The sequence below is a fragment of the Salvelinus fontinalis genome, chromosome 22 (assembly GCF_029448725.1).
Source record: "Salvelinus fontinalis isolate EN_2023a chromosome 22, ASM2944872v1, whole genome shotgun sequence".
In the NCBI taxonomy this organism is placed as follows: Eukaryota; Metazoa; Chordata; class Actinopteri; order Salmoniformes; family Salmonidae; genus Salvelinus; species Salvelinus fontinalis.
The window spans coordinates 5,614,887-5,641,662 of record NC_074686.1 but is presented as its reverse complement, the minus strand read 5'-3'; the positions used below and the strand labels follow the sequence as shown (position 1 = coordinate 5,641,662).

Below are 26,776 nucleotides of genomic sequence, written 5' to 3'. Positions count from 1 at the left end.
CCAAGAACCCTGTCAAAGACCAGATTAAGGTTCAAACTCAAATAAAGACACAGATGGAATGTTACATTAAATCGCTAAAACTTTTTAGCAATCTATGCCAAAATTAGAACCACAAATTCTCTGGTGTGTCTGGGCTGCTTGATATTCATTGAGTTGTAGGAATAGCAACACTGCTGGAACAAATGACAGTGGATCCATTTGTAAAATTTTTATCAAATGTATTAAATGACGAAACAAAGTACATTTTGTATAAAAACAGACTTCAATGACTTCAATACTACTCGGAAGTCAGCTGTCGGTAACTTTTTCAATTACTTAACAAGTAGACAGTATCATGGTAGAGTACTGTGAAATGAATTGTTCAGTATGTATTTGGCACAGCATGTGGTGAGCATAACTGGCATTTCATAGCATGCTGTAGTGCCACTGATGTCTCACGGCAAAGAGGCATAGCAATATTATAGTAAAAAAAAATACTGTACTGTATGTATGGTCTTACACAGAAGACACCTTTTTCAGTCATTTATATCAGATACATGGAAAAAGTTAAGGCTCGTCTACCACACAAACAATAACTGCACAAATTCATACGAAATGTAACAGTGAGTGTAGAAACGGTGAAATACATGCACCAGGCCGCAGGGGATGCCTAGAAGTTTCCTAGCATGGCAAGCCCAGGGTCAGTATCCAATTCTGGGCAGGTCTCCAGTCGAGCGAGCCTGCTCTGCTCCAAGGCGATGGCCTCCGCTGAGTGTTTGCATTTCTCTGAACCACACTGGCAGGTGAAGTATTTACTCTTGATGTCCCAGAAGCGGTCTCCATAATCAAACCTGTGCAAACAGAACATTGATCAAATTCTCATTTACCTAGAATTAAAGTGTACGTCAATATCATAAATCAGTGGAATAAACAATATACTCAGGCCATTTTATTTCTGGTGCAAGAGAAGTGATACATGGAATAGATGCTACTGTTACTGAAAAAGTGGTGCCAAATCATGTTCCACTCTGCTTTCCTAAGGCAGCATCAACACCACTCCACTGGGCGTCCATTTTGTGTCTGTGGCTCAGATCCAAAGTGTGTGGGGGTGCAGCCTCTCACCCAAGCTCCTGTCCTGTCAGTATGTCTCGGGAGCTGAAGAAGGCGATGCGGGGGAAGCGTAGGTCCTGGTGCAGCATGAACACCCGCACCGGGATGATGTTGGGGTCGCACAGGTGGTTGATGAAGCGGCTGATGTTACCGTAGTAACGGGCATCGATGCAGTACACCTCCCCGTCCTTTAGAGGGAAGGAGAGAGAGAGGGATGATGTACTTAGTTGCAATGGGAGATCAGTGGTCTGTTTTTAAACTTCTGTGTCTAAATGACAGTAAATCAAAACCTGTTGTATTCAGTGCATGTGACAAACACAACTTCATGTATTTTATTTTTTCATGTGTAATCCCTATGAGAGGAAAAACAGATGAGGTACCTTGTTGTCCAGGTCAAAGAGGTAGGAGTCATCTTCCCTTACATCTGCCTCTGCGTCAGAGATCAGTTCCCCTACGTATCTGTGTGGAGAGAAATGTTACTTCCAACAAGACAATTAACTAATTGATAGAACTGGCAAGGCACATTAGATTGGCTAATCATACTAATTTCCTTTAAATAAACATACACACACTTACTCGCAGATGAAGCTGCCTTGGGGAATGTCCTGTAGAGCCCGAACTCCCCATCCCATCTTCTCTGTTCGGTACAACTGGAGACGCACCCTAAGACCGAGATAAAGTAGACAAGTGAGATTGTACCAGGACCCAGACAGTAAGATTAACATTTTAGTCATTTAGCAGACGCTCTTATCCAGAGTGACTTACAGTAGAAAGTGCTTACATTTTTCATACCAGAGTGACTTACAGGAGAGAGTGCATATATTTTCACACTGGACCCCTTTGGGAATCGAACTCACAACCCAGGCATTGAATGCGCCATGTCCTACAAACTGAGCCACACGGGACAATGTAAATGTCGAACACAACAGCAGACAATGTCATGAAGCAGCATTACCCAAACTCAGTCCAGGGGACTCGAAGGGTTTAGCTGTTTGACCTAGCATTACACCGCTGATTCAAATAAATCAAAGCTTGATGATTAGTTGGTTATTTAAAAAAAAAATCAGCTGTATAGTGCTAGGGCAAAAAAACGAAACTTGCCCCCCCTTGGGGTCCCCAGGGCAGCGTTTGGGAAACCCTTTCATAAGGTCTGCAGAGATAAACCCCACAAAAGTGTGTTTGAGTAAGAGATGAGGGTAGTCATAGATAGTGCCTTCAGAACGTATTCAGACCCCTTGACTTATTCCACATTTGTTGTTACAACCTGAATTCAAATGCATAAAATATGTTTTATTCCCCCTCACCCATCTACACACAATACCCTTTAATGACAAAGTGAAAACATGTTTTTAGAGTTTTTTTGTAAATGTATTAAATTAAATTATAGAAATATCTCATTTACAAAAGTATTCACAAACCCCTTTGCCATGACACTCCAAACTGAGCTCAGGTGCATCCAATTTCCTTAGATCATCCTTGAGATGTCACTACAACTTGATTGGAGTCCACCTGTTGCCAATTGAATTTTTTGGACCCAATTTAGAAACATACCTGTCTATACAAAAAAACTATACCATGAAGTCCAAGGAACTGTCCGTAGATCTCCAAGATAGAATTGTGATGAGACATATAACCATTTCTAGAGAGTTAAAAGTTTCCAAGAGCACAGAGGTCTCCATCATTGGGAAATATAAAAAAATATGGAACTACCCAGGCTCTGCCTAGAGCTGGCCGTCCAATCAAACTGAGCAACCGGGCAAGAAGTACCTTGGTCAGAGAGGTGACCAAGAACCCAATGACCACTCTGACAGAACTACGGAGTTCTCTACAGCACTTCACCAATCTGGGCTTTATGGGAGAGTGACCAAACGGAAGCCACTCCTGGAGTTTGCAAAAAGGCACGTGAAAGACTCATAAGGCAAAAGATTCTGTGATCTGATGAGACAAATCTAACTTTTGTCGCAAAGCGCTATGTCTGTAGAAAACCAGGCACAGCTCATCACCCGTCTAACACCATCCCTACTGTGAAGCATGGTGGTGGCATCATTATGCTATGGTGATGCTTTTCAGCAGAAAGGACTGGGAGACTGGTAAGGATAGAGGGGACAATGAATGGAGCCAAATCCTTGATGAGAACCTGCTTCAGAGTGCAAATGACATTCGATTTGAGCAAAGATCTACGTTCCAACAGGACAATGACCCCAAGCATAAAGCCAAAGAAACACTGCATTTGCATCAGAACAAGAAAGTCCTTGAGTTGTCCTGCCAAAGCCCAGACTTGAATCCCATTGAAAATCTGTGGAAAGACTTGAAGATTGCTGTTCACCGCCACTCCCCGTCAAATGTTTTTTTTGTATTTTATTTATTATATTTCGTCAGACCTCTGCAACTCCCCAACAGGCTCGGCAGAGGTGAAAGTGGAGTCATGCATTCTCCAAAATATGACCCGCCTAACCACGCTCCTTAACACTCGCCAGCTTAACCCGAAAGCCAGCAGCACCAATGTGTCAGAAGGAAACACCATTCAACTGGCGACCGGGGTCAGCCCACAGACACCCGGCCCGCCACAAGCAGTCGATAGAGCGTGATGAGCCAAGTAAAGCCCCACCGGCCAAACCCTCCCCTAACCCGGATGACGCTGGGCCAATTGTGCACCGTCCTATGGGACTCCCGGCCACGGCCGGTTGTGGCACAGCCCGGTAATGAACCTGGTTCTGTAGTAACGCCTTAGACCGCTGCGCCACTCGAGAGGCCACTCCCCATCTAATTTAACAGAGTTTGAGAAATTCTGCAAGGAAGAATGGGAGAAAATCTCCAAATCCAGATGTGCCAAGCTGATACAGACATACCCAAGACGATTCAAAGCTGTAATCACCAGAACTTGAAGAATATTGAAAATAATAAATGGGCAAATGTGCAATCCAGGTATGGAAAGCTCTTACTTACCAAGAAAGACTCACAGCTGTAATCGCTGCCAAAGGTCCTCCTACAAAATATTCACTCAAGGGTGTGAATACTTATGTCAATTAGATATCTGTATTTCATTTTCAATGATGGGGTATTGTGTGTACATTGGTGAGAGGAGAAAAAAAAGTATTTAATCCATTTTGAATCCCGGCTGTAACAACAAAATGTGGAATAAGTCATGAGGTATGAATAATTTCATAAGGCACTGTATCTAAAATAGTTCTAATTTAATTTCAAAGTGTACAGTGGTGTAGTAATAGCTCTTACTTGATGCCCGCCTGCACCACTCTGTTCTTGCAGGTGCGGTAGCAGGAGCACGCCAGGTTACATTCAAATATGAGAGGCGGTTCGATCTTATTGAACTCCTGGAGCAACCGGTGGTCCTGGTGAACACAGAAAACACATGGGTGAAAGACAAACATAAGATACTGACGAACTCGATACTTAAAAACAACTATAAACATGTCCCCCACAAATGATACAGTGTCCCCCCTCGGGACAAGCTCACTATAGCGCCCCACTTGGGGCGGTGCAATTTTATAAATGCCAGATCTCTATGGCAAGACACAGCATTCACCCATGTTTGTCAAAATCAGGCCAGTGGTGTCAGATATTGGTGTGTGACTAACGTACGTACGGACAGATCCATAGTCTCTCCAACGATGTCATTGTAGGGGACAAAAACGATGTTTTAGCCTTCCACCGTGAAATTAGAAATAAACTAAAGAGAAAAAAAAAGGACAGAGCCCTCCAAATTCCCTCGCCAGTCTTTCGAGAGAGATGGCTTGGTGACCGCTTGGAAAGTAAATTCTGTCTCGTATGACTGCTGGGTGTATCACTAACCATGATCAAAAAAAGGCAACAGTAAGCATGTAGTCCCTCACAAATAATGCAGTGCCCCCCTTGGGCCAATCAGTGTAGTTTTGTAAATGCCAGATGTCTACGGCAAGACACATCATTCACCCAAGTTCCGTAAAAAAAAAGTTTTTTTAATAAAGTGGTGTCTGAGACATCACGTGTGTTAGCTGGACTCATAACCCTGAGCATGTGTGACACATTTCAGCACTCTGAGTAAACAGATCAAGAGATAAACATGTGTCTGTTAAAGTGCCACCGTGTGGTCTATATGAATGCTCGTGCACGTGTTGACAGTGTTCGCTACTTGTAAAAAATTGTGTTGCAATACGAATATCCTTTGACTGATTTATATGCATGTGTGTGCCAGGCCACATTCATGTGAATGTTTATTGGTCCATAGCAGCCATGTTGTTTTAGGTACTCTAAAGAATATTGCATTGAGAGACCTTTGTCAATGGAGGCCACATACTTTTGTATATATAGTGTATGTGGACACCCCTTCCAATTAGTCGATTCAGCTATTTCAGCCACACCCGTTGCTGACAGGTGTATAAAATCGAGCACTCAGCCATGCAATCTCCATAGACAAACATTGGCAGTAGAACGGCCTACTAGAGCTGTCCTGGTCAACTGTAAGTGCTGTTATTGTGAAGTGGAAACGTCTAGGATCAACAATGGCTAAGCCGCAAAGTGCTAGGCCACACAAGCCAGAACGGGACCGCCGAGTGCGTAGGGTGTAAAAGTCATCTGTCCTCGGTTACTACACTGACTAGCAAGTTCCAAGCAGCCTCTGGAAGCAACGTCTGCACAATAACTATTCGTCGGGAGCTTCATGAAATGGGTTTCCATGGCCGAGCAGCCGCACACAAGCCTAAGATCATGCACAATGCCAATTGTCGGCTGGAGTGGTGTAAAGCTCGCCACCATTGGACTCTGAAGCAGTGGAAACATGATCTCTGGAGTGATGAATCACGCTTCACCATTTGGAAGTCTGACGGACGAATCTGGATTTGGCGGATGCCAGGAGAACGCTACCTGCTCCAATACATAGTGCCAACTGTAAAGTTTGGTGGAGGAAGAATAATGTTCTGAGGCTGTTTTTCATGGTTCGAGCTAGGCCCCTTGGTTCCATTGAAGGGAAATCTTAACGCTACAGCATACAATGACATTCCAGATGAATCTGTGCTTCCAACTGTGGCAAAAGTTTGGGGAAGGCCTTTTCCTGTTTCAGCACGACAATGCCCCAGTGCACGAAGCGAGGTCCATACAGAAATGGTTTGTTGCGATCGATGTGGAAGAACTTGACTGGCCTGCACAGAGCCCTGACCTCAACCCCATCGAACACTTTTGGGATGAATTGGAATGCCGACTGCAAGCCAGGCCTAATCGTCCAACATCAGTGCCTGACCTCACTAATGCTCGTGGCTGAATGGAAGAAATTCCGGTAGCAATGTTCCAACATCTAGTGGAAAGCCTTCCCAGAAGAGTGGAGGCTGTTATAGCAGCAAAGGGGACCAACTCTATACGAACGCCCATGATTTTGGAATGAGATTTGACGAGCATGTGTCCACATACTTTTGGTCGTGTAGTGTATCAAGTTTCGTGCAGATCAGTCATTCAGTGCCAGAAGAGTAGCGTTTTAAGAGTTTTCACAAAATTCAACATGGCGGAAGATCTATCATGGCGAACCTTATTGGTCCCTGAGGCAAATTTGCTCCTTGTGAGGACAGGGACCTATGTACTGAATTTCATGACTTTAGTTCAAACAGAATAAGGGGCATGACCTTTAAAAGTTAGCATTTTCAATCTCTTGTTATAGCGCCACCATCTGGCCAATCAGTGTAATTTTGTAAATGCCAGATCTCTATGGCAAGACACATCATTCAAAGTTTCCTCAAAATCAGGCCAGTGCTGTCTGGGATATCGCCTGTGACTAATGTACGAGCGTACAGACGGAGACAGATCCACAGTTCAACAAACTTTCCACAGTTCAATAATATGTCAAATTTGAAGAATGAGAGCAAACTCTCTCTGAAAACCCAGGATATTTACAAGGTTCTAGTTCTTATCAGTTTCCTTAATCAAATATAAACTTCAACACCAAAGTTCACAGCTAGAATGGCTGAATACTTTTACATCCAAATTAAGTGGGATATAAAATAAATTATTTGTCACTAACCTTGTCGTACCAGCAGCGGATACTGAGCTGTCCACACAGACAGTTGCTGGAGGAGCAGTCCTCTGTGCAGCTGCAGTGCTGAGGGACAGAGACAGACACAGATTTATAGAAAGGCAAGATGCATGTATGATCAATGATAATTATCATATGTATCATCTAAAGGTGTGTGGTGTTACTGTATGTACCTGTAAGTGCGTGATGTTGCGGTCGATGTTCATGGCTGAAGTCTCACAGTTCTCGGAAACGTACTTGTAGTCTGAGGGACATCCCTCATCATCCACTGCGTTCACACAGGGGATAGGCACGTTCTCATACCCCTGGGCTACGTCACTGCTGATGATCTTCTCTGTACGAAGCATACGATTGGCTATCCCCCTCCGCAGCTTCCTGTTTATCTGGAGTGACACCCAGACGGGCGAATCGGAACGCGCCAGAGAAAGAGGGGTGTCCCCTTCCCTGTTCATGATGTCGATGTCTGCCCCCCTAGAGAGGAAGAGCCTGTAGAGAGGGGAAAAAGCAAACAAAGGTGTTAAAGTTGCCGTTAGGCACAGATCTAGGCTCAGATTACCCTTCCCATATCCTTACAACCATTATGGGTGCAAAATGCTCAAATGACTTCAGATCAATACCTATGGACAAATTGCTTCTATTCGAAATTACCAGACTATAGGATTGACTCGGGCTGTAGCGGTCATGAAATTGTCAGCCGGTGATTGTCAAGCAAATAACTGCTGATCTCACAGTAATTGACCATTAATTAACAAAACACATTTAGCATCTCCTGGCTTCCACACACAGCCTACAAGCCACTGATGCAGCCCTTTCAAACATCTATATATTAAAAAGTCTAATAAATCCATGTTTCTAGTTCGAATCCCCGAGCTGACAAGGTAAAAATCTGTCGTTCTGCCCCTGAGCAAGGCAGTTAACCCACTGTTCCTATGCTAATTCCAAGGTGCATATTGAAGATATCGGAACAACTGTCCACATTTACTTTTTGTCAGTCAATAAGATGAGTAGGCCTAACATACAGCAAAAGCACTAGCCTATGTCAACCTACTATTACCCATAGTACAAAAGTTGACCTATTCTATTCAGTGCAATAAATAAATATTCCAAACATAGTCTGGGTCAGTTGTGGGATGCGATAGATCCCAAATGAATACAACCACTAGCATCAAAAAAACAGTTTTAAGCATTGAGCCTGACCCAACAGATGAGAATGTTTATCTTAAAATGTTGATTGCAGCCTCCTGGGTGGCGCAATCGCAGTGCTATCTGTGCCACTAGAGATTCTGGGTTCGAGTCCAGGCTCTGTCGAAGCCGGCCACGCCTGGGAGGCCCATGGGGCGGCGCACAATTGGCCCAGCATCGTCCAGGTTAGGGAGGGTTTGGCCGGCAGTGCACGCTGACACGGTCGCCCGGTGTATGGTGTTTCCTCCGACACATTGGTGCGGCTGGCTTCCGGGTTGGATGGGCACTGTAACTACTACCAATTGGATACCACGAAATTAGGGTGAAAAAAAAGGGGTGAAAAATACACTATTAGGCTATCAATTTATTTATCACATTATAAGTTGGCTATAAGTGCAAATGTTCCATTAGCAGGAAACCACCATTATCAAAAGTGACTGCAAAGGCAATTAAGCATGTAATGCTTTTATTATAAAAGGTGCATTTTTATGGGGAAAATGATCTTCCCCAAACTTGAAACTCACGCGCTGCTTATTTTTGCCAGATATCCGCTGTACAGAGGCCTTAATGTGCTTAATTTTAAGAAGTTAATTGGCCACTTTAGTTGTGGAACTTTACCAAAAAATATAGGCCTATGGGCTAGGCTACATGAGGTATGCAACTAAGATTTGAAAAAATTACCAAAAAAGCCTGAGCTGTTTGCCTTAAGTTGGGCTTCATTCACAAGTGATAGTGTGATGTGTGGCAATATTAGCCTATTCTTGATTTGAAGCTGGGCATCATTCACCAGGGATAATATATAGTGTATTCAGACCCCTTGACTTTTTCCATATTTTGTTACATTACAGCCGTATCCAAAAATAGATTAAAAAAATATTAAATTCTTCAAAAACACAGAAATACCTTATTTATATAAGTATTCTGACCCTTTGCTATGAGACTCGAAATTGAGCTCAGGTGCATCCTATTTCCATTGATCATCCTTGAGAAGTTTCTACAACTTGGAGTACACCTGTGCTAAATTCAATTGATTGGACATGATTTGGAAAGGCACACACCTGTCTATATAAGGTCCCACAGTTGACAGTGTCATGAGGTCGAAGGAATTGTCCGTAGAGCTCCGAGACAGGATTGTGTCGAGGCACAGATCTGGTAAAGGTTACCTCCATCATTCTTAAACGGAAGTAGTTAGGAACCACCAAGACCCATCCTAGAGCTGGCCGCCCGGCCAAACTGAGCAATCGGGGGAGAAGGGCCTTGGTCAGGGAGATGACCCAGAGCCCCAGAGTTCCTCTGTGGAGATGGGAGAATCTTCCAGGAGGACAACCATCTCTGAAGCACTCCACCAATCAGGCGTATATAGTAGAGTGGCCAGACAGAAGCCACTCCTCAGTAAAAGGCACATGACAGCCTGCTTGGAGTTTGCCAAAAGGCAACTCAAGGACTCTCAAACTATGAGAAACAGGATTCTCTGATCTGATGAAACCAAGATTGAACTCTTTGGCCTGAATGCCAAGTGTCCCGTCTGGAGAAACCTGGCACCATCCCTACAGTGAAGCATGGTGGTGGCAGCATCATGCTGTTGGGATGTTTTCAGCAGCAGGGACTGGGAGACTAGTCAGGATCGAGGGAAAGATGAACAGAGCAAAGTACAGAGAGATCCTTGATGAAAACCTGCTCCAGAGCGCTCAGGACTTGGGGGCGAAGGTTCACCTTCCAACAGGACAACGACCCTAAGCACACAGCCAAGACAACGCAGGAGTGGCTTCAGTACAAGTCTCTGAATGTCCTTGAGTGGCCCAGCCAGAGCCCGGACTTGAACTCAATCGAACAACTCTGGAGAGAACTGAAAATAGCTGTGCAGCAACACTCCCCATCCAACCTGAATGAGCTTGAGAGGATCTGCAGAGAAGAATGGGAGAATCTCCCTAAATAGAGGTGTGCCAAGAAGACTCAAAGCTGTAATTGCTGCCAAAGGTGCTAAAACAAAGTACTGAGTAAAGAGTCTGAATACCTATGTAAATGTAATATTTCAGTGTTTATTTTTAATACTTTGTCATTATTGGTTATTGTGTGTTAAAAAAAGGATTTAATCAATTTTAGAATCAGGCTGTAACGTAATAAAATGTGGAAAAAGTCAAGGGGTCTGAATAATTTTTGAATGCACTATATCATTCACAACTGATAGGCTAATATTGTCACCCATCACACTTTTCTTGATTTAATTTTGTCTTTACATATACTAAATAATGTGACGTTATTTTATTTAGAATGGACCATTATAAAAAAACAGGGGCAGAGGGAAAAAAATGCATCCATGCACTTAAATAGCAAATGGAGGACACTTTTCATGTGGTTCCTTTTCATGCCAGCCACGTAGGCTATACTTCTGTTTTAAAGTGAAGCAATGTGCTTATTATTAGGAAGGTTGATAAATAAATATAGTAGGTCTAGCCTATAGAAAGCTGATGGGATCCTCCTCTTTTTATTAGAGGCCATCACTGTTTTCTTACGCAATTGCATAGGCTATAGAAATGTTCCACAACATGAGCTCATGGGCTCTCATGAAGTGTTTGATTAGATTTTCGATCACATTTGCATTGATGTCAGAGTGATTAGAGGGACAATAGAGTGCTGAGTACCAGGCAGTTAAGCAAGTTTGGTAGGCTACTTAATGACCATCAGCAGCATCGGAGCTTGGAGAAGCTTAATTACCGTGACTAAACGGTCACATGGAATTTGACTGGCATCATGACTCGTGACCGCCAGTGTGGCAGTAATACAGTCACCGTAACAGCCATAGGAGTGACCGATGGATGCGATTGACAGGGTATTGGTCTACTCACGTTACACAATCGAGGAAGCCCTCCCTGGAAGCGATGTGCAGGGGAGTGTCCCCGTGCATGTTGACAGAAGACAGCGGGCAGCCGGCATTCAGCACCATCTCTGCTATCGTCACACAGCCTGCGAAGGACGCCCAGTGGAGACACGCGTTCATCTCCTAATAGAGAGAGCGAGAAGATTATTTTTATCATCCCAGAGGGACTTGCATCACAATAAATTAATGGATAGAAAGAAAAGGTATGGATTGGAGTACTACAACCAAATTGACCTTCAATAAATCAAGTATCAAGAAGCAAATGCTGTCGTTTCAAGGATTTGTGACTTGCCGTGCCTATAAATCCTCCACATCCTCCTTCAAAATGCAGTTTGGCCATTGTATGCCCATACGTTGTTATAACCAGGACAGAAAGCCCTAACCTTGTCTTTGAGGGTGACGTCAGCCCCCCTGTTAAGCAGTGCTCTGATGACCTTGATGTGCTTGTGCTCTGCAGCCCAGATGATAGGAGTCCAGCCTCCACTATCCTGAGAGGGGAATACAACACATTTAGGGGACTGGACTATACAGTGGTACTCAAGCCAATACAGCCTAACATAAGTGCTATGGTTCAATACAGTACATGGGACTGGAAGACAGATTAAACATACATGTTTATTCTGGTGGTAATAGTTAACTCAGTCTATTGACTAATTAAGAACTACAGGTAACTAGCATTGCCAAGTGACACATGATACAGTATCTGTTATTGAGTACATTGAATGATTACTATACCTACAAAAGAGGGTGTTAGTGCTACGCACGGCAGAGAACCACATAACCAAGATCTCAGCGATCACTGCCTCATTGCCTGTATCCGTAATGGGTCAGCGATCAAACGACCTCCACTCATCACTGTCAAACGCTCCCTGAAACACTTCAGCGAGCAGGCCTTTCTAATCGACCTGGCCGAGGTATCCTGGAAGGATATTGATCTCATCCCGTCAGTAGAGGATGCCTGGATATTTTTTTTAAATGCCTTCCTCACCATCTTGAATAAGCATGCCCCATTCAAGAAATTTAGAACCAGGAACAGATATAGCCCTTGGTTCTCTCCTGACCTGACTGCCCTTAACCAACAGAAAAACATCCTATGGCGTTCTGCATTAGCATCGAACAGCCCCCGTGATATGCAACTTTTCAGGGAAGCTAGAAACCAGTATACACAGGCAGTTAGAAAAGCCAAGGCTAGCTTTTTCAAGCAGAAATTTGCTTCCTGCAACACAAACTCAAAAAAGTTCTGGGACACTGTAAAGTCCATGGAGAATAAGAACACCTCCACCCAGCTTCCAACTGCACTGAAGATAGGAAACACTGTCACCACCGACAAATCCACTATAATTGAGAATTTCAACAAGCATTTTTCTACGGCTGGCCATGCTTTCCACCTGGCTACCCCTACCCCGGTCAACAGCACTGGCCTCCCCTCTGCTACTCGCCCACGCCTTCTCCATTTCTCTTTCTCCCAAATACAGTCAGCTGATGTTCTGAAAGAGCTGCAAAATCTGGACCCTTACAAATCAGCCGGGCTAAATAATCTGGACCCTTTCTTTCTAAAACTATCTGCTGAAATTGTTGCCACCCCTATTACCAGCCTTTTCAACCTCTCTTTCGTGTCGTCTGAGATTCCCAAAGATTGGAAAGCAGCTGCGGTTATCCCCCTCTTCAAAGGGGGGGACACTCTTGACCCAAACAGCTACAGACCTATATCTATCTTACCCTGCTTTTCTAAGGTCTTCGAAAGCCAAGTCAACAAACAGATTACCGACCATCTCGAATCCCACCATATCTTCTCCGCTATGCAATCTGGTTTCAGAGCTGGTCATGGGTGCACCTCAGCCACGCTCAAGGTCATAAACGATATCTTAACCGCTATCAATAGGAAACAGTACTGTGCAGCCATATTCATTGACCTGGCCAAGGCTTTTGACTCTGTCAATCACCACATCCTCATCGGCAGACTCGACAGCCTTGGTTTCTCTAATGATTGCCTCGCCTGGTTCACCAACTACTTCTCTGATCGAGTTCAGTGTGTCAAATCGGAGGGTCTGTTGTCCGGACCTCTGGCAGTCTATGGGGGTGCCACAGGGTTCAATTCTTGGACCGACTCTCTTCTCTGTATACATCAATGATGTCGCTCTTGCTGCTGGTGAGTCTCTGATTGTCACGACTTCTGCCGAAGTCGTTGCCTCTCCTTGTCCGGGCGGTGTTCGGCGGTCGACTTCACCGGTCTTCTAGCCATCATCGATCCATTTTTCATTTTCCATTGGTTTTGTCTTGTCTTCCCACACACCTGTTGTCAATCCCATTCATTACCTGTTGTGTATTTAACCCTCTGTTTCCCTTCATGGGTTTGTCAGAGATTGTTCGTTGTCAAGTGTTGTGTTGTTTGTGTATAGGTGTGCGATGGGTCTTCGTACCCAGATTTGTATTATATTTTTCCGTGAGTGTTATGGAGCAGATTACTGGGACTTTAATTAAAGTACTCCATGCTACACTCTATTTTGACTCTCCTGCGCCTGACTTCCTCTGCCACTTATACACGCCACTGTGATACTGATCCACCTCTACGCAGACGACACTATTCTGTATACTTCTGGCCCTTCTTTTGACACTGTGTTAACAACCCTCCAGGCGAGCTTCAATGCCATACAACTCTCCTTCCGTGGCCTCCAATTGCTCTTAAATACAAGTAAAACTAAATGCATGCTCTTCAACCGATCGCTGCCTGCACCTGCCCGCCTGTCCAACATCACTACTCTGGACGGCTCTGACTTAGAATATGTGGACAACTACAAATACCTAGGTGTCTGGTTAGACTGTAAACTCTCCTTCCAGACTCACATCAAGCATCTCCAATCCAAAGTTAAATCTAGAATCGGCTTCCTATTCCGCAACAAAGCATCCTTCACTCATGCTGCCAAACATACCCTTGTAAAACTGACCATCCTACCAATCCTCGACTTCGGTGATGTCATTTACAAAATAGCCTCCAAAACCCTACTCAATAAATTGGATGCAGTCTATCACAGTGCCATCCGTTTTGTCACCAAAGCCCCATATACTACCCACCACTGCGACCTGTACGCTCTCGTTGGCTGGCCCTCGCTTCACACTCGTCGCCAAACCCACTGGCTCCAGGTCATCTACAAGACCCTGCTAGGTAAAGTCCCCCCTTATCTCAGCTCGCTGGTCACCATAGCAACGCCCACCCGTAGCACGCGCTCCAGCAGGTATATCTCTCTGGTCACCCCCAAAACCAATTCTTCCTATGGCCGCCTCTCCTTCCAGTTCTCTGCTGCCAATGACTGGAACGAACTACAAAAATCTCTGAAACTGGAAACACTTATCTCCCTCACTAGCTTTAAGCACCAGCTGTCAGAGCAGCTCATAGATTACTGCACCTGTACATAGCCCGTCTATAAATTAGCCCAACAACTACCTCTTTACCTACTGTATTTATTTATTTTGCTCCTTTGCACCCCATTATTTCTATCTCTACTTTGCACCTTCTTCCACTGCAAACCAACCATTCCAGTGTTTTTTTAATTTGCTATATTGTATTTACTTCGCCACCATGGCCTTTTTTTATATTTTTATTTATTAATATATTTTATTTGCCTTCACCTCCCTTATCTCACCTCACTTGCTCACATTGTATATAGACTTATTTTTCACTGTATTATTGACTGTATGTTTGTTCTACTCCATGTGTAACTATGTGTTGTTGTATGTGTCGAACTGCTTTGCTTTATCTTGGCCAGGTCGCAATTGTAAATGAGAACGTGTTCTCAATTTGCCTACCTGGTTAAATAAAGGTGAAATAAAATAAATAAATAAATAATATACAGAGGCATAGATTTGTAAAAAAAATTAATTACAACTTAATATCAAATAAAGAGAATTATATTATCTTCATCAGTGCATGCATAGTCTGAATCAAAATAAAGATGCTTAGTTAGCAGCAAAAAAAGGTCGTTAAAGCAATTCTCAGAAAACAGACAATGTGGTCATCGGACATGATGCAGTGTGAAGTATGCAGTCGACAAAGAGTGTCGCAGACTGATAAAACACACACTGACTTGTCGGTTGTTGCCACCCTGTCTAGAGCCCGAGAGTGTCCCTCTCTCGCTCTTCCCCACCTGTGCGTTGATGTCCACCTGTCCTGTCTCCAACAAAAGGGTGACAATGTCCAGACTGCCCAGTTTGGCCGCGTGGTGGAGACCAGTGTAGCCATCTTCTTCCTGGAGAGAAGAGAAGGGGGAGAAGAGAGGGAGGAGAGGGAGGGAGGAGAGGGAGAAAGAAAATGGAAAATACAGAATAGTTGGGGAGGGAGGGGGGGCGAAGAGAGGAAAAGCCAATAGGAGAGGCGAAGAAAAATTATAATCTTCACATTTTAATATTGTCAGAAGGTGAGAATTTGATTGCAATCAAGATTGTATTAACATGCCACCTACAGGTCCTAGCTCCAGTTACTTTATAATATATCCTACTGTTGACTTCTGAGGTGACAATCAAATTCTCTCAGGTTTAAATCCTTTACGGCTCATGTTACTAGAGCCGCTACAAGTGTTAGCCGACCAGCTTTGGTATAGGGGCTGTTTACCAGGCACTCACAGTGTGATAGACGCAGGCTCCACTCTGGACCAGGTACCTGGTCACCTCCACATGGTTGTTGACGATGGCCTCCAGGAGAGGGGTCCTCATGGATTTGTCTTGGATGTCCAGTTTAGCACCTGCCTGTAAATAGACAAGAAAAGCATTTGAGCACTCTGGTGAATAATAACTGTACGAGTGACACTCTGATCCATTTTGGGGGGAATAAGAGTGAAAGGAACATAAAAATAAAGAGCAGGGTTGTAGGGTTGAATGTCAAAACATTCGCAACAGAATGTAAACAAGCATTTCTTATTGGACAAGTTCAGGTAGTCCCTCCCCGATTCCCTTCCCGATTCAGTCGGTTTTCTTCAGTTTGGAGCCTAATGAATATTACCCAGTTGTAATGATTGAAGTGCAAAAGTTGTTCACCTGCACCAGCATGTAGCAGACCTCCAGCAGGCCTCTCTGGGCGGCAACGTGGAGAGCACAGCGTCTGTTCTGGGAGTCAGCCTGGTAGGCTGGGTCTATGCCCTCCACTGAACCAAACAGAGAAAGTAAGTGGAGTGGAGGGGTTATTAGCAGCAGTAGGGGTCAATATCATCTCATTCATTCACTTATGTGAAAGAACAGTGGACAACAAGAGTTTCCAGAGCAGATGGAGGAGCGATGAGACCAAGCCACTTTAGACAAAATATGCAATCAGATCAGGAATGTCTATTTAATCTAACAGTAAAATACGAACAAAGGACTCCTTATGACACTTACTGAGCATGAGCAGAACCCTCTGCACCTCGCCCTGCTTGGCAGCTGGATAGAGCTGGCGGGGGTGGAACCTCAGCTTCTTCCTCCTGACCAATCACAACCAAGAATCAGCACGTGAGAACAGCTCCTATCAGAACTCTGTGTAAAATGCACCTCTCCCACATTCCTATTCCTTGGACTAATCACTGGATCCAACACCATTAAATACATTTCCCCTATATAGCTTTGCACAATTCAGTCAGTTCAGCAAATTTGGAATTTCAACAAAGGGAGGAAAGATGGATGTATTTTCAAAGCATTCAAACAAGACCCAAGTCTAGCCGTAAACAATTCCCATCAATCATTGATTTGCAACAGATAATTCTATTCTATAAGACTTAGACTATTATTAATCAATTTTATTATTTTGTCTCACTTCTCAGTGTCCTGGGTGAGAATGGCTTTCTGCAGCGCCGCCCTACTGGGCCCGGGGGGAAGTGCACTGGGACAGACTGGCTTCCCATTGGGAAGACAGAGGGAGGGTCCCACACTGTCCACTCCCCCCTCGCCTGGGGGGGCTGCGTTGACAGTCCCTGCTGCCAGAGCGGCTTTGGGGGGCCGCTGATCCTGGTCTCTCTTTACCACCCCACGCATCCTCGCACTGACAGATCAAGAAGACAAAGAGGGAGTAAAAGAAGGCTGCAATGACTAGGGTGGTGTGAATAACCATTATTTCCATACGAGTTATCAAACAATAGACTCACAGGCACAAGCTCAAATCAATCAATTATCCACAAATACACAACAAGCAGATCAAAATCACCCAATTATTGCACTCCAGCCTACACTTAGTCTTTTCACATATCTTTATCTCCCCCTTTCTCCTCACCTGATAGGACCCACCGGCCCCTTCCCGTTCTTCAGCGGCCACGTGGAGGCCGCCAGGGAGAGGTCAGAGGGGATGGGGGGTGGGAGGGACAGTGTGGTGGTGGACGAGGCGGAAGTGGTGACCCCAGTGGCCGCGGATGCTGAGGGGGGGATGGTGACCTCTTGGGCCTCCGAGGCATCCTCGCCACAGTGGGGGCAGAAGAGCATGCCTGTGCCCATGCCCCTGCCCCTCCCAGCCCCCAGCACTGTCACACAGCCCCGGTGGAAGCGGTGGGCGATGCGCTGGTCCGGACAGCACTCTAGGAAGGTGCCCTGGGAAATCAGAGAGAGGGAGGGGTGTAAGGCCACGTCAAACATACACCGTACACGCACAGACTTATTATGCATCTCAAGTGTCTGCAGTGGTCTCTCTGTGTCTCCTCTCCATCTTTACAGATTAGAAAACACAAGCTAGGTCTAAGGTGAATACAATATGGAGGTTGTCTACTTAGGGCTGTTGCGGTGACTGCCACACCGGCGGTCACGAGTCATGAAGGCCGTCAAATTCCACATGACCGCTTAGTCATGGTAATTAGGCTTCTCCAAGCTCTAATGCTGCTGCTGTTCATTAGTAGCCTACCAAACTTGCCGACTGCCTGGTACTCCGCACTCTATCGTCCCTCTAATCACTCTGACATCGATGCAAATGTAATCGAAAATCTAATCATGAGCCATGAGCTCATGTTGCGCAACATTTCTGTAGGCTATGCAACTGCGGGAGAAAACAGAGTGATGGCCTCTATTAAAAAGAGGAGGATCCCATCAGTTTTCTAAAGGCTAGATCTACTATGTTTATTTCTCAACTTTCCTCATATTAAGCACAAGTATAGTCTACCTGGCTGGCATAAAAAAAATAAACCACGAGGAAAAGCATCCTCCATTGGTAATTTAAGTGCATAGATGACATGTATGTTTTCCCGCTGCCCCTGTTTCGATACAGGTGCATGAGAATGGTCCATTCTAAATAAAATAAAAATATCACATTTATTATTTAGTATATGTAAAGCCAAGATTAAATCAAGAACAGTCTGATGGGTGACAGTATTAGCCCATCACTTGTGAATGATATATTATCACTTGTGAATGATGCCTAGTATAAGAAACAATGCGTTTTTTTGCAACTTTTTCGAATCATTGTCACACACATCATTTAGCCTAGCCCACATGCCTATACGTTTTAATAAGATTTGTATCACAACTAAAATGGCCAAATAACTTCATAAAATTAAGCACATTAATCTGCTTTAAAAAGGGTGTAGAGCCTAACTGGCATACATAAGCAGTGCGTGAGTTTCAAGTTTGGGGAAGATAATTTTCACCATAAAAATGCACCCTTATAATAAAAGCATTACATGCATAATTGCATTTGCAGTCACTTTTGATTATGCCGTTTTCCGCTAATGGAATATTCTCGCTTATAGCGCATTGCTGGGCTTATAATGTGAAGAAATAGCCTAATAGTTTATCAACATTTTAAGCTAAACATTCTGATCTGTTGCATAAGCCACATTGCATAAAGGTTTTTTGATGCTAGTAGTTGTATTCATTTGGGATCTATCGCATCCCACAACTGTCCCAGACTATGTTTGGAATATTTATTTTTCACACAGAATAGGTTGACTTTTGTACTATGGGGGATAGTAGATTGACATAGGCTAGTGCTTTTGCTGTTCGTTAGGCTTACTCATCTTGTTGGCTGACGAAAGGTTAATATCTTCAATTTGCACTTTGGAATTGGATAAGGACGCACGCTGTTGCGTCCCCGATGTGTCAGTCTTCACTTGTAGCCTGTGAGAAAGACCCAATCGGTGACTGAGAGCCATGTGAGTGAGAGGCGCTTCGGATTGCACAGCACCCTCAGGGAAAAGGGCACAACGCAGCACGCCGGGCCACAAATGGCATGGATTTTTTTAGGGTGCATTAAGGCCCCAAAGGGGATGCCACCGTGAAATTTGATGCATTTTCAAATGCTTGTCAAAGTGTGAATGAGAGACTATTGGAGTGTTCACAGCCTGCGCAAAAAAACAAAGCAGAGCTCATGCCTTTCAAGCAACTTTTTTCAAATCCTCATTAGCGTCTCATCATGCAGCCTTACAATGTATTAAAAATCAAAACATAGCCCAACGTTTGTAGAACAACTAAAGTTACATGAATAACTCTAAATTAAGCATAAAGGAGGACCTATTTCTTTGTTAACCGCTCAACACAGAATAGCCGCATGTGCACACTCCCTCAAATCTTTGAGAAAATATCTTTATTTTATTCAGCTTTGTTCAATTGTATTCTTCATACTATAAAATAATATAATTCCAGGGAATTATAAGATAATCTTGTCTGCTAAATTAACTAGTGTAGCCCACAGCCATATGGCATAGCCACATCAGGACCTAACATAAGGACAATGCTATTCTGTTCTTCTGAAATAGACTACATTGTCTCCATATCATGCTTCTTTAAAACAGGTCTGAAATAAATAATGGATTCATTGTGAAGGTGTAGGCCATACTACATGGATTTATTATACTTTTAAAAATGGCTTTGTAGGCTGTGCGTGGAAGCCAGGAGATGCTAAATGTGTTTATGTTAATTAACAGTCAATTACCGTGAGACCGGCAGTTATTTGCTTGACAATCACCAGCTGACGAAATTTCATGACTGCCACAGCACTACGCCTACTTGGAATTTCTTTTCACCTATCCAGTTCTTTGACATCAGATAGTATGTTTGATTGTGGGGGTGGCACAAAACCTTACTGTGATACAGAAGTATCCACATCCAGGGCAGCAGTGATGTTTGACCATATGTGACCGATGGCTTTCGCACAGCACAATGAGGGAAACCCGACTGGACGGCCGCATGGTCTCCCCCTTCTGAATGATATTGGTACAGCCCACCAGCTGCGAAAGACAAGAGGGAGAGGAAAGTGAACAATTGAAAGGGGAAGTAAATAGTGCGTCATATGTTCATTCCAAATGAGCTATGTGAGATGGAAAAGCTTACCGTGTTGCCCCTATATTCATTTAGCAGCGACTCGCAAAAAAATGGCCGCCACACCCAAAGATATGATGCAAAAAAATTATTTAAAATAAGTACAATAGATAATAGAGCTATATCTTTTTTCAATAATATCATATTTGAGAACTAACAATCACCAGAATAAAAACTAGACAGTCAGGGAGAATCTAAAATTCCAAAAAATGTAATGACATTGATTTTGTTATAACGTTTGAGTCACTTAGATAGCATAAGAACACGGCATAAGCCATGGTAAATGGTTCAGAATTGTAGGAAAATAACTTTAAAACAGCAACATTTTGTATGTGCAGTCGGAGCCCCCCCCCCCCCCCCCCCCTCCACACTAACTTTGCCACCACTGCTGATAAAAATCCTCGGGAAAACACAGCTTCACAGAGACTACATGTGCACAGCCACACACAAACCTCTCCGTTCACGCTCTCTGTGGCCATGCAGAGTCTGTTGGGCCTTCTGCTGGCGCTGTCTACGCGTGGCGCCTCCATCCTGCAGCTACACAGAGGCAGCTCCTCCAGACGCTCCGTCTCCCCAGTGTCACTGCCTTCTACACAGACATGCAGATATGACATTGCCTCATCGGTGTCATATGGTACTATTCACTGTAGCAGATAATCAGTGCTATTCACTGAGAACCAAATTGTGGCTTTAGTTATGTACGCAAATCATGTGTTCACAAGACATTAATAGGAGATTTGTGTCAAAGTTACAGGACGCATACGTCAAGCTAGGATTTGACCCTGAGAGACCACGGATAAAGACTGTGTGTGTATTTATTGTGTATTGTGTGTGAATACAGTCTACCCACCGTGGTGAGGTGAGAGTGTTAGGTTGTCTGTTGCCGCGATGTCCAGGGAGCCCAAGGCAACCTCTGTGTACTCGCAGGACCCATCAAAAGTAGCTGCTGCCAACACTGCTGGAGGTTACAACAGACATTAATCATTTACAATCAAATAGCCACTGTGGTGATAATGATGTTGGCGACGATAAGACTATTTATACAAACGAATAGATCTCCCTGTCACTCACCTCTTCCTGCCTCTACTCCTTCGGCTCTCTCTCTCCCTTTGCCTCGCCCGGGGCGAGTCCATGGCGAATCACTGCTCCCTTCGTTCCTCTGGCCCTGCCTCTGTGGGTCCGATTCTGAGCTCTGAGGACAAAGAGGGTTTGGTTGACCGGCAGAAGAACAATGCTTTGACCAAATAAAAATTATGTTCCAGCAAGTGAATCTTATGAAACACATGTTGCCTAAAACTGCCTGGTAAATGATTGTAGCTTCCAACTCTGACACAGGACCAGTAAAACTACTCACATGATCTGACATGTTACCAGATGCATCTGCATCTCTTTCATGTAGCCTTTCCTCTAGTCCACCATCTTCAGACTGTAAAAGGAAAAATGGAAGGTACACATATGGAAAAAGAGCAACATACAGTTTCCTTGTATCTATTCAAAACGGTGGCTATTCAGCATTAATGCTTTAACTGGTACACCAAGAGAAAAATAACAGAAATACTGTATCTGTAGCCTCAGTATAGACCATATATGAAAAATGTGTTTGAATGACTTACTCTTCGATAATTAATGCATCGCAAACATCTCAACCAGCCGGTTGCCCAATACTAATTTTAAATTGGAATTTGCTGAGAATTTTAAATAACCTCAAAAATGATACATGTATTTATGTCTGCTTCATTTACTTATAAATGGAAGATTGGCCTAGTTAAATGAGGACTTGATATCAAATATTAAAATAATACATTTGTGTGTCAAAATATGAATATTAGAATGCATGTAAATGTATGCATTTACAGTTTATATGCTTACAATACCAGTAAAATTACATGTACTGAATGATATTCTGAAACATATTGAAGATAACAGGCAGACAGTAAATACTGATATGGATTTGAAAGGGGTTTTGTATTTGCACAGCCTAAAAATCCCATAACAATATTTCTCCACTTTCCATTGTCACAAGCTTTGACTTAATATCATTCCTTTAAAATGGGCAACTCAACTGCCTAATAGAGCATATTTTTCAAGAGTTCCTAAAATTGTTAAAAAAAACTAAAAAACATAGTGACTTAACTCATCCTTAACTTATGTTTTAGAGGTCAGTAACATTTTATGTTGTAATTTCCCATTTTATACACAATTAGTACAACAACAAAAAAGTATGGTAAATGAGGTTCAGTTTTGCTCACGTTCACATCCTGTTTTTCAACCATCTTTGAAAGCGTGTTTCAAAAACATGGCAGTCCGATAATGAAAACCACACGATTTTACTAAATGGCATTGGTTGAGATGATAAAATATGCCTAACAACATAAATATGTTTCACTTAGTTTAAAATTGGTTGTCAAAAGGACCTCGCCTGGTTGAGCTGCCTGTTAAAGGGTTAATTAGCCTCTGACCTTGCAGTCGGGGTAGGCTGGGTCCGTGTCATCTCTTGCATAGGGGTTATAGAGAAGAAACTCGTTCTCATCTGCATCCTCCAGCCAACTGTCACGCCGTCTCGCCGCCTCTCGGAGTACATGATCTGCCTGAAATTCAAGTAACAAAAACAAAGCGTTAGGTCAGGGTCACTACTTAATATCTCAGCATGAGACCTATTATAAGCAACTATTATCTTCATTCTCTAATAAAGCACTGACACACCCTTGCCCAGTCTTTACCTTCTGCTCTATGCCTATAGCGCTCTCTGCCTGGACCAACCTTCTCCTTTTTGCTGCTGCCGAGTAAGAGACAAAAATAACGTGACAGGATTCAAACTCAACAGTAAGTAATCTTACATAAACATTTAAAAAAAGATTCGCCCATTTTAAAATGTTCTATTATCTTTGTGCATCTCTGATTCTCGGGGAAAACACATCGTTCCGGCTATATTTCTGCCTGCTTAAATGATGAATAGCTCAGATACACATGAAATGACCCTGGGAATCAATAGAACATCGCTCAAATACAATATAACATTCAAATGGGTAAATCTTTCATTCAAGTCAATCTAAATGTATGCAATATTTCAACATTGACCAGTATCACTGTCTGTCGCGAAGCTGGTCGTGGGGTCTGTGGGGTTGACTGGCACGATTGGTGACTCGATGCACCTCATCTGAAAGGCAACAACTCAATGGATCAGATGGTCATGAAGGGGACAATGTGACAAGAATAAAATTACTTCCGAATGGTAAAATACTCAGATTTTCAACACACTAACTCAAACATAAGATATGCCCTTTTTGATTGACATCACTGTATAAGTGGCTATTCTAAAAAAATATAGCGCTACTACCAGCCATCGTCTTAGAAGACTCACCTGTGTTGGGGGAGGTCTGTTCATAGTCTTGCGAGCACGGTGTATCTTTACAGTCTGGCCAGGGACAGGAGGCGGAGAGGAGGATGAGGGAGGTGGCAGGAGAGCTTTACTTCCGGGACCAAAAACACTCATCTTTGCTCTGCCAGAAGGAGAGGAAGTGGAGGAGGAGATTGAAGAGGAAGATGTGGATGGAAGGCTCTTCGCTGCATGTCCTGTGGGGGGGATAAACGAAGGAATCATAGATTAAACCAAATGATGAAAACTAAGGAAAAGAGAGAAAGAGAGAGAACTGACAAAGAGATAAACATGAAATCAATGTTTTTGTAACCATGGATAATAGATAGATCAATCTTTACCTGCGAGGGTTCTGACTGACACAGAAGAGGATGTTGTTGATAGTCGTTCACTCTCCTCCCCGTTTTTCGAACCATCTCCCTGAATCTCCTGAAATAGCAACTGTGACAGCCTCCCACCCATGGGCTCGGTCTCCTTGGTAACCACTGCTGTGTTGGTACTTGCATCACCTAGGAAACATTCAAAGCCTCTGCATCAATATGCACAGCATATACACAGCTTTATGTGTATATGTCTGTATGTATGAATATAGACAGATATGTCTAAATCTATACATTCTCAATGTACACAATGTACACAATGTACACATACCTTCATCCGACTGGCTTGAGAGTCTCACTTCAGTATCAGGTTCCAATGCATCACTTTCAGACAACTCCTAAAATTTGGAAAACCAAATACCAGAGCAGAACCACATATAAGCAGATGAAGGAGCATTTTGAATTTATTTGATGTGCAAAAGTTGCAGATCACATTCCAAATCAAATACTGAATTAGTGAATAAATGCAACCGTAACCAGACAGATTTTAATATCCAGAATAGTTAGAAGTGTTGTCCATATCCTCCAGAGGTTGTGTTGACATTGTAGTGAGTGACACTGGAAAATGCACGCACGCGTAGAAATTAAACTATTCCTATTGTATTCACGAACCTAATAGCTGGCTACTGAAGTTGAATGTGAAACATTTTAGGACCACTGAAAATGTTGGACACTCAATCTCCACAAAACGCATTGCAAAATGTAGGAATATTTGCTCTGAATGTTTTATTGTGACCCTTTACCTAATCTTTCAGAGCCCTTTTCTAGCTATGTGGCTAGCTAGCTAGCTAATTGTTCAAAGAGGGCTGCCTTTATGCTAGCAGAATGCAAGAAACAAGACTTTGCAATCAAAACAACAAATTGCTTGTAAAGATTGCTTTTCAGGTATGCATCTTCAAGGTATTGAATAACTGGCAAATATGCAATGTCCATAGCCATTGTAAACTAGCTAGTTAGCTAAATAAAGCTAATATTTCTTTACCTTGGACGTTTTCTCAGATGCCGACATGTTTCAAATCAAATCTGACGTATTTTACGTGGTGTGCGTAAACGTCCATTCTCCGCCCCTTTGTTCATTGATTGGCAGAGCTGACTGAACTAGTTCCAAGTCAGTTTGCCAAACTCGTAAAAGGGATGCGTACTGGAAAAGTATGGAGCCAGATACCTGCCAAAAAGTTGAACGTACGGATCGTAAGAAAAGCCATACCTAAATTGTTTGGATTGTAAGAAAAGCCATTCGTGAAACATGAACGTAAACGTTAAATTTCATCTGTGAACATACAAACACCATGTTACGATTACAGACAACATTTTAGACTTGAGCAAATCTTGTGTTGCAATTCTGATGTACAATAATACCTTTCAGAGTTTTGGCAGTTTCATCTCACCAACAAAAAAAACATACACCAAACGGTTTGTGAGGAGTGCTACTCAAACAAACATAACGCCTTATAAATATAACGCAGTATAAAACAAACGGAAGTCAGGAAAACCGGAAAGCGGTATCCTTCACATTTTCAAGTTAAAAGTCTCCATTCTATATTACTCCTGTTGAGTTTACCTCACATTTAGGTAGCTAATATAATGGATGTGTTTGCCAGCGCAAGTCTAGATAGCACTAGCTGTATTATGCCTACAACAGTGAAATTTCAGTCCGCTAGGTGTATCTCTACAGCATGGCCATATCTCTTGGTGACGTGGACATCCCCATGCATGCACGACTAATTCAATATTGCACCATCCCATTCTCTGGGCTCTGTCTGCAATCATAACCTGTATTATATACCAGGAATAATAGAATAATAGATGTTTGGTGAATCTAGGAATTCAGTTTGCCACTCAAAATATTTTGATATTTCTTTCATCACTCTTGCCAAATCATATTCTGTAGGAGGGGTTAATATGAATTTCAAATAATTTGACATGATTTATATGAATCGGGTCATGAACATTTGGACTTTGAAATGAACAAGGGAGAGGTTAAACATAGACTAATTCTGGCATGAGCTTATTCCCACACTTTACAATAATTATGTTGCAGTGGTCTTAGGTCTCCTTATAGGCTATTCCCTCCATCGCGACACTGCTGCCCAGTTGAAGAGTTTGTGACCTCCATGCAGCACCACAGCACCATGTGTAACGGATGTGAAATGGCTAGCTAGTTAGCGGGTACGCGCTAATAGCGTTTCAATCAGTTACGTCACTTGCTCTGAGACTTGAAGTAGGGTTTCCCCTTGCTCTGCAAGGACCGCGGCTTTTGTGGAGCGATGGGTAACGTCGCTTCGTGGGTGACTGTTGTTGATGTGTGCAGAGGGTCCCTGGTTCGCGCCCGTGTCGGGGCGAGGGGACGGTCTAAAGTTATACTGTTACACATGCGCCTTCGGAAAAGCACCCCTTCTGGAGGCATGCAGTCATAGAGTCATTATACCCTAATGTAGGCCTATTTGCCTACTAGCCAAATAAAGTGCAGAGCATGCATGATGCGTGCAACTCGTCATTCCAACATAATAGAACATTTAATTCATCCTTCATTCAGTTCAGTCAGTTGTAGTAGGAACTAAATCAATGAGAATAGAACAGCCATTTGTTTGTTGAAATTC

General features: G+C 43.2%; 1 protein-coding gene across 5 annotated transcripts; it reads right to left on the bottom strand.

Annotated features, from left to right (window-relative positions):
* Positions 1-193: 193 nt before the first annotated feature.
* Positions 194-25,294, bottom strand: LOC129819623 (histone-lysine N-methyltransferase EHMT2-like). 5 transcript variants are annotated; one of them, XM_055876025.1, is made up of 27 exons: positions 25,159-25,291; positions 24,448-24,514; positions 24,138-24,305; positions 23,782-23,993; positions 23,499-23,577; positions 23,141-23,196; positions 22,880-23,008; positions 21,775-21,846; positions 21,492-21,612; positions 21,271-21,378; positions 20,873-21,006; positions 20,186-20,329; positions 17,395-17,705; positions 16,942-17,166; positions 16,530-16,612; positions 16,194-16,300; positions 15,783-15,905; positions 15,308-15,409; positions 11,549-11,653; positions 11,134-11,288; positions 7,279-7,591; positions 7,094-7,171; positions 4,324-4,439; positions 1,666-1,752; positions 1,470-1,548; positions 1,102-1,277; positions 194-830 (listed from the first exon to the last, which is right to left on the bottom strand). In XM_055876025.1, the coding sequence occupies exons 1-27, from the start codon at positions 25,183-25,185 to the stop codon at positions 650-652; spliced, it is 3,558 nt and encodes a 1,185-aa protein (XP_055732000.1). In that variant the 5' UTR covers positions 25,186-25,291; the 3' UTR covers positions 194-649. The 5 variants fall into 5 exon arrangements, with proteins under 5 accessions (XP_055732000.1, XP_055731998.1, XP_055731999.1 ...); XM_055876023.1 differs by having other exon boundaries at positions 20,873-21,009; positions 21,271-21,375; positions 25,159-25,290; XM_055876024.1 differs by having other exon boundaries at positions 20,873-21,009; positions 23,141-23,193; positions 25,159-25,290.
* Positions 25,295-26,776: the final 1,482 nt, after the last annotated feature.

Coding starts and splice junctions, on each gene's coding strand:
- LOC129819623 (XM_055876022.1), bottom strand. CDS start 25,185: ATGTCGGCATCTGAGAAAACGTCCAAG. Junction 7,172..7,278: donor GCAACATCACGCACTTACAG/GTACATACAGTA, acceptor TCTGTCCCTCAG/CACTGCAGCTGCACAGAGGA. Junction 4,440..7,093: donor TCCGCTGCTGGTACGACAAG/GTTAGTGACAAA, acceptor TGTGTTCACCAG/GACCACCGGTTGCTCCAGGA.